General features: G+C 42.7%; 1 protein-coding gene across 1 annotated transcript; it reads left to right on the top strand.

Annotated features, from left to right (window-relative positions):
• The first annotated feature begins 3,159 nt into the window (after positions 1 to 3,159).
• Positions 3,160 to 7,845, top strand: LLPH (LLP homolog, long-term synaptic facilitation (Aplysia)). Its single transcript, XM_006769624.2, has 3 exons — positions 3,160 to 3,252; positions 5,088 to 5,299; positions 7,493 to 7,845. Exons 2-3 carry the CDS (start codon positions 5,095 to 5,097, stop codon positions 7,669 to 7,671), a joined length of 384 nt encoding a protein of 127 aa, XP_006769687.1. The 5' UTR covers positions 3,160 to 3,252; positions 5,088 to 5,094; the 3' UTR covers positions 7,672 to 7,845.
• The last annotated feature ends 321 nt before the right edge of the window (positions 7,846 to 8,166 follow it).

Here is an 8,166-nt window from a genome sequence, read left to right as displayed (position 1 = left end):
TTTATTTATTTTTTTATTTATTTCAGAGAGGGAAAGGGAGATAGAAACATCATGATGAGAGAGAATCATTGATAGGCTGCCTCCTGCACGCCCCCTACTGGGGATGGAACCCACAACACCAGAGAAACATCAACTGGCTGCCTGACTGGGAATTGAACTGCAACCTGGTTCATAGGTCAATGTTGAACCACTGAGCCACAACAGCTGGGCTAAACCATTTTTTATTTTTTTAAAATATATTTTATTGATTTTTTACAGAGGAAGAGAGAGGGATAGAGAGTTAGAAACATCGATGAAAGAGAAACATCGATCAGCTGCCTCCTGAACACTCCCTACCGGGTATGTGCCCGCAACCAAGGTACATGCCCTTGACCAGAATCGAACATGGGACCCTTGAGTCCGCAGGCCGACGCTCTATCCACTGAGCCAAACCATTTTTTTAAAATGTAAAACAATGCCACTGTTTTCAGTAAATTGTTTTTCTGTTTTGGGAAATACACTTTTTAAGATAAAACGTAGACATGTAAATAATTTATCTTTTAAAAATGGTATCAAGTTTTCCAAAAATTGTTGTAATTTTTGGTATGAAAAATACTGTAATTTCTAAGGGTGTACAGAAATCACTACACCCAGAAGTTTGAAAACCATTGGTGTAGAGTATTATAGTTTATGAATGAACCATAGTTATTCATACATTCTTCTGTCATTGAATTTTATATGCTTCCTCCTTTTTTACCATCATAATCAGTCCTGCTCTGTATGTCCCTGTATGTTTACCAGCATGCACATATAACAGAGTTTGTCCAGGTAGGGAATATACCCAGACGCAGAATTACTGGATAAAAGGGCACGTGCAACTTCAATTTTTTTTTTACATCAAGTAGACGTGAAAATACAGACTCCAGAAATACTAAAAAAGTGGAATTAGTGGGACTCAGAGTGACAGGCAACTCCATGTGTAAGGTACAAAATGCAGCCAGAGAGGTAGGAGCAGTATCTGAGAACTCTTGACTGAGTGTAATCTGAGGAAAGAGGTGCAGCAGACCCTGCCTAACTGGCCTGCATGACTTTTCTCACACCTGGCTTCAGTCCACTTCCATCATCTGAGGCCTGGACAGCATGGAGCCACCATCTGAGTCCCAGCAGTCTTCCTGTTTCACTAAGTGATTATGCACATCAGGGGTTCCACAGAGGCCTGACTGGGAAGGCAGAGGGGAGGGCCGGGGCTATAGTGCAGTATGCCTTTCAGATGGACAGACAGCCCACTTCCTGTCAGGTACGCAGTGCGACCCACTGTGCCTCCCGTCCCATAGCATCCGTCCACCCCTGTGAGGGGGGAGAAGCAATGTCCACTTTGACCCCCGAAGCCTGAAATACTAAAAAAGTGGAATTAGTGGGACTCAGAGTGACAGGCAACTCCATGTGTAAGGTACAAAATGCAGCCAGAGAGGTAGGAGCAGTATCTGAGAACTCTTGACTGAGTGTAATCTGAGGAAAGAGGTGCAGCAGACCCTGCCTAACTGGCCTGCATGACTTTTCTCACACCTGGCTTCAGTCCACTTCCATCATCTGAGGCCTGGACAGCATGGAGCCACCATCTGAGTCCCAGCAGTCTTCCTGTTTCACTAAGTGATTATGCACATCAGGGGTTCCACAGAGGCCTGACTGGGAAGGGAGAGGGGAGGGCCGTGGCTATAGTGCAGTATGCCTTTCAGATGGACAGACAGCCCACTTCCTGTCAGGTACGCAGTGCGACCCACTGTGCCTCCCGTCCCATAGCATCCGTCCACCCCTGTGAGGGGGGAGAAGCAATGTCCTTCCATCAGGGGTTAAAGTTTCCTGAAGTCTGTAGTGGGGTTTCCTTCATCTTTGTATACCCAGCAGAGGGCTCATCACAGAGTACACACTCAAATGGATGAATGAAGGAATGGATTAGGGATTTTTAAATATTCCAGGGCCACTTAACTATACAAACTGGAGAGAAGCTTAGGTTAAAATTCAGTTTTTTAAAGCATTAGTAATGCTGAATTACGGCATATATTTAACACCAAGACATTTTCATAAGTTTGTCTTTTTCTCTTTTCTTGTGCCAAATGTCTATTTAATAGCCTTGGCCTGGTATATCAAGCAAGATGCAATCAATCTGAACTACGTAGAAGTGAGCTTTCTCTAAAACGCAACAAACCTTTTGTCAGGTACGCAGTGCGACCCACTGTGCCTCCCGTCCCATAGCATCCGTCCACCCCTGTGAGGGGGGAGAAGCAATGTCCTTCCATCAGGGGTTAAAGTTTCCTGAAGTCTGTAGTGGGGTTTCCTTCATCTTTGTATACCCAGCAGAGGGCTCATCACAGAGTACACACTCAAATGGATGAATGAAGGAATGGATTAGGGATTTTTAAATATTCCAGGGCCACTTAACTATACAAACTGGAGAGCTTAGGTTAAAATTCAGTTTTTTAAAACATTAGTAATGCTGAATTACGGCATATATTTAACACCAAGACATTTTCATAAGTTTATCTTTTTTCTTGTGCCAAATGTCTATTTAATAGCCTTGGCCTGGTATATCAAGCAAGATGCAATCAATCTGAACTACGTAGAAGTGAGCTTTCTCTAAAACGCATACAAACCTTTATTGTTGAAACAAGTGCTAATACAGGGTAGGGAACGTCCGGCCTGCGAAGTCATTTGGTCTGTCCCTGCCAAGGCATTAGGGGTGAACTAATTAAATGTCTGACCAAATACAGCGGGCTAATTTTTTTAAAAAGCCCCCTACCCTAGGCCTTTACCACATTATAGTTTGTGTCCATGGGAGGATGATTCGGCGGGAATCCGTTAGTACTGTGTGAACGTGAGAGCTAAAGGCCGGCTCTGAGCTCCTTACCTGGCGGCAGGGTCCGCTGGTCAACGTCACTCGTTGGGTTAAAATGTCAGACTGCCGCCGCCGCGCTCGGGAAGCGGGCCTGGCGGGCGCCCCAACCTCGATCGGGGCTCTTCCGCATTCTTCAACTTCCGCTTCGGAACCTGTTTGGGAGGAGCCAGGCCCCAAGGCCTGCAGGCCGGCAAAGGCCGGAAGCGCGTCAGCGTTCAACTTCCGAAGACCCCGCCTCTGGAGGGGTTCCCGGACATTGGGCTCCCAGCGTGCAACGCGCTAGGAGGCGGGGCGGGGCGGTGTGGCGAGACAGCCCGGAAGGCGGAAGTGCTGGGCTTCCGGTCGTCTGGAGCGTGTGGGCTGTGAGCGGTGAACCTGAGGTATGTGGCGCGTGGGACTTTGGGCTCCGTTCTGCGTCTCGTAGAGAAGCCCGCCTGCAGTCTCGTCCATCACTGGGCAGGCTGAGGTGCAGGCCGCTCCGGGGGCAGGGGCCTCTCGTCTCGGCGGCCCTCGGGCATCGGTGTTCCGGGCGAACTGGAGTCCGTCGTTCAGTCTGGCTCGGGTTAACCTCGGCCCTCAAGACTGTTGGACGAAATCCTTCCGTCTCCACTGCATACGGGTTTGGGGTTGTTATTCACAAGGGAAAAGCCTGAGTTTGTGATTGCTGGCGTCCAAAGAAATGGTACCCCACTAGTCATTATTAATTCAGCAAGTCTATTTAACCTTTGATATGTGCAGAGAGTTATGTATCGGGGGACCCAACGGTGAAAAAGACCGATGTAGTCCCTGCCCAGTGGAGCTCACAGTCCATCGGGAGTGATAGAAAATAAACTCGGTTTCAGACTGTAGCACATCTTAAAAAGGACGGGAAGGATCTGTCGTAGGAGATACTAGGAGGGAAGCTAACGGGCAGAGAAGCCCTTTCTCAGGCAGTGAAGTGAGGAGCAAGCCTTGAGAAGATGGGTTCTCAGGCACAGGAGAGCAGATGGAAAGGTCCTGATGTGGACATCGTTTGGGCTTTTTCCCACCCAAGCCGTGTCATAACGATTTATATAACTGCTTTATGGATGTGTAATTAGCACAATAGACTTCATATGTTTAAAGTGTGTAATATATATAAACTTGGATAGGTGTATGCAAATATAAATCCAGCACAATTAAGAGGATGTTATAAATCACTCTCAAAACTATCCTTAAAAGCTCTTTATAATCCTTTCCTTCCCCCCTCTTGTCACATCCCCATTGTCCTTGCATTGTCACCAGTTGGACTTTTTTCAGATGCAATTGGGGGTGAAATGGAACAAGAGGAGGAGAGAGTGGAAGGAAGCAGGAGTCAGGTCACAAATAACCTTGTAGATCTTGAAGATAGGAGGTGGAAAGTCATTAAGGAAAGGCGGTCATGTGCTCTAAGTTGTGTGTTTTTGTTTTGTTTGTTTTTTAATTTTATTTTTAGTTGGTTTTAGAGAGGAAGGGGTGGGAGAGAGAAACATCAGTGTGAGAGCGAAACTTAGATCAGTTGCCTCCTGCACACACCCCAACAAGGGATCAAATCCAAAACCTGGATATGTGCCCTCACTGGCACTCGAACCCACCACCTTTTGGTATGTGGGATGGTGCTCCAGCTATTTGAGCCACACTGGCCAGGGCTGCCCTAAGTTTTTAGAAGCTCACTAACCACCTTGTGGAGGATTTAGGACTGGGAATAAGGGATGGAGAGAAAGCAGCAGTGGAATTGGACAACTTTAATATGGCTAGATTGACTTGAAGGGGTGGGTGATGACGACTTGGGTGGGTGTCCTGTAGGATTGAGTGAAGTCAAAATTCAGTTAAAAGAGATATTTATAAAAGCATTTTGTGATTTCTAAGCCATTGCCTAAATGTAAGGTAATGATGCTCTTTGCATTTTGGGGGAAATTAAATTTTTGCATCTTGTATGGAAACTCCAGGAATTTTCAGAATTGGCTTGACTTATAGCTAGTGAGTGACCAAGGGGAATTTGATTTGGTGTTCTTAACTATTTAATGGCTGCACATGGCCATGTTGATCCACATAGAAGTTGCACATTAAGCCAATATAAATCACGAACAGAGTAAAGAGCTTTACCTTCCGTTTGTTTATGTTTTGTAGAGATACCCTTTGATCTGGTTTTCCCAGCATTTGCCCCTTTTTGATGGTACATATTTACTTTTTAATATGTATCTTTGTTCACTTCCAGATAAAATATGGCTAAAAGCTTACGGAGTAAGTGGAAAAGGAAGATGCGTGCTGAAAAGAGAAAAAAGAATGCCCCAAAGGAGCTTAGCAGACTTAAAAGTATTCTTAAAGTAGATACTGATGTTTTAATGAAAGATGTTCATGAGGTAGCAACTGTGGTGGTTCCCAAACATTCTGAAGTGAAAACCCAGTGTGTGGTGAAAGATGACAAAGGTGAGTTAAAAAAAAAAATTCTGTCAGTTTCCTTTTATGACTTTTTTTCTTTTTTCCTATCTCCACACTTGCGTCCCTACAAACCTCCTGCCATGCCCACGTTATTCTTTGAAGGCTTATGGTGCTGCTAGAGATTCTGTGCTAAACTATTTTATAGCCAGTTCATGTGAATAGGCACCTTTGGGGATATGCAGAGTGGGCCTTTGATGTTTATGCAATAGCCCAAATGTCTCAGAAATAGACAGTGCTACAGGAGTAGGCAAACCTAGACATCCTCATTGGAAGGCACACAATTCATCAGGGACGAGGCAGGACAAAAGGAGATCTTCAGTTTACCCTTTGCAAGAACTAGTTCCCATTTTGAGAGTCTTCTGCACTTACATTATCCTGAAAATTCATAAAGTTTCCCTGTATTTGATTTTGACAGATTCTAGAGACCTCTTTGTCTTAATCATAGTCTAAAATTGGAGGCTGTATATTATAGTTTCAATACAGAGAAAGACTCATTGGTTTTCACATGGTTAATACACTACTTTGACAACAAATTAAATTAAGTACTCACAATACTTAGGGTCTTAAAATAGAAGTGTATTTATGGGGTGTACAGTGATCAAGGAAAAGAGCAGCATTCCTTAACTTTCGAATCCTAGAAATTTCCTTTCCCACTCATCACAGTATCTCCCCATTTAGTAATCTACCTGTTTTCAATATGGTTCCTCATCTCTGCTTTCAAGTTCATGTTTCCCCTTCCACTCCTTCATCTGCCCACTTAACTTCTTAAGCCACAAACCTCACAGTTACCCTTTTTTCTTCTTTCCTGTTTCTCCCACATCTAAACAATTAGCACATCTTGAGTATCTTCAAAATACAACGGGAATCTATTCATTTTTCTCATTTATGCTTTCACTTTAAATGATCACTATCTCTTGACTGAAAATTATGATAGTAGCCTTTTCTCTCTTCAGCTCTTTTTCCCTTCTGATTTATTTCAGCCTATCAATCGGTGTGATCTTTTTATAAAATAAATCAAGTTTTATTTTCATGCTTAAAACACCACATTGTCTTTTCATGTGCTTATCAGAGTCCACCATGTCTTACTAAGTCTGATTCTGGTAGGCAGAGGTACAGAACCTCTCTTTAAAAAACTGCTTACCACAGGCTGAAATTTGCTATGTTATTCTCCTCTCAAAAGAACGTTGTAAACTCCATGAGAGCAGGGAGGTTATTTGGACCACTATGTCCCTAGAATCTAGAATAGCACCTAAAATAATCATCCATCACCTAGTTATTCCAGGTACTGTGGAAATAATGAATATTAAAGAAAAGGCCTCTATTCTAGTAGACTTGCCATTGTTTTAGAGAAGAGAGAAAGTAAACCAGATAAGTGAATGTCAGGTGGTAGAAAACATGGGAGACCTTGTATACCTTGGTCAATTCCCAGGGAGGGCCATTCTGGGCATGTCCTTCACAATAAGTAAGGTTGGTGGTAGGTGTACCACAGCATGGTTGCATGAGCTTCCTGCCAAGTCTCCTGTTAGTAGAGCTGGATTTCTTCATGTGATTTGGCTAGAAAAGTGTGGTAGCCCCAAGATATATCCAGTCATTCTCTGTTTTCTCTCCATCTCTGTCATCTAAATCCTGCTGCTTACTGCTCCTCCTCCTCTTCCTAGTTCACAGCATTAGAAGTGGCCATTCATTCCTAATCAGCTCATTTACTTCTGAGGCCCGTCCATTAGAAGTGTGGGTACACTTCTTAATGGCTCAGCTGTCTTATTTAGCTCAAGAAGGCACTTAATTTAAGAAATGTTCTTGTAACTCACTCAGAACCATATACTTACCCCTAACGCAGTAACTCAAATTCATACATCCTTAATGGTTCCTATTTAACCTTTATTATTCTAAAGGACATTCATGACAACATTCTTTAGAAAGTTTTTTAGAGACTAAAAAGGTGATGTCTCTTTGCTCACAAATACTTGTCTTTCACAGTTGTAGGAACACTTGACAGCATGTGTGTGTCTCCACTGAAAGTGTTGTTAGGGGTTTTCAGAGTTAGTCAAATGAGGGATTTGTTTTTTCTTTTGTAGTTTCAGACCACTTTCACTATTGATGTTCTCACTGCATTAATATGCTCTTTTACAGGGTTGATTTTCCATTCGTGAGTATTAATAGCGTTTCCATTTTTTTATTCAGATGACATGAAAATGGAGACTGACATTAAGAGAAACAAAAAGACTCTTCTAGACCAGCATGGACAGTACCCCATATGGATGAACCAGAGGCAGAGAAAAAGGCTGAAGGCAAAGCGAGAAAAAGGAAAGGGGAAAAGCAAAGCAAAAGCAGCGAAGGCGGCTAAGGGTTTGGCCTGGTAGACTTTTAAAAACCTGAAAAGTGCCACGTGGGACAGACCTTTGATTAAAATGGATACACCTATTTCAGCTTCTGTCAAAGGAAAACCATTTTTTAACTGGGCCTTTTTCTTCACTCAAACCCAACATAACACCTCAAATTTGTTTTAGGAATTTGAATAAAATATTTCCTTTGATGAATGAAAGCTATACTTATATTTTAATTGCATGCTATCTGATATACAAGGATTACATTTCAGACATCAAAATTCTATCGAATATTAATGTGGTTGTGGATTTTGGTATTAGTAAAGATAAGTGATACTATACTAACTCAGATTAAAGAAGACTAATTAATGTTATTTTAAAATGTAATGTCAGTGGATCTTATCAGCAGTACTTGTTTGGAGTTTGGAGTTTGTATACTTCATAATAGAAAGGTATTTTGTTTAGATCGTGAATATCTTTTCTTTCAGGTATCCTTAAGGTATTCTGGTAGTGGAGAAGTCCAGATTCTTC

This window comes from Myotis davidii, unplaced genomic scaffold (assembly GCF_000327345.1).
Source record: "Myotis davidii unplaced genomic scaffold, ASM32734v1 scaffold523, whole genome shotgun sequence".
NCBI classification, from domain to species: domain Eukaryota; kingdom Metazoa; phylum Chordata; class Mammalia; order Chiroptera; family Vespertilionidae; genus Myotis; species Myotis davidii.
This window is presented reverse-complemented; position numbering and strand designations above follow the sequence as displayed.

Bases quoted from the DNA above. Each gene is read 5' to 3' on its own strand.
- LLPH (XM_006769624.2), top strand. From the start codon at position 5,095: ATGGCTAAAAGCTTACGGAGTAAGTGGAAAAGGAAGATGCGTGCTGAA. The intron at 5,300-7,492 runs GTGAGTTAAAAA...TTTTTTATTCAG, and splicing joins TGTGGTGAAAGATGACAAAG to ATGACATGAAAATGGAGACT.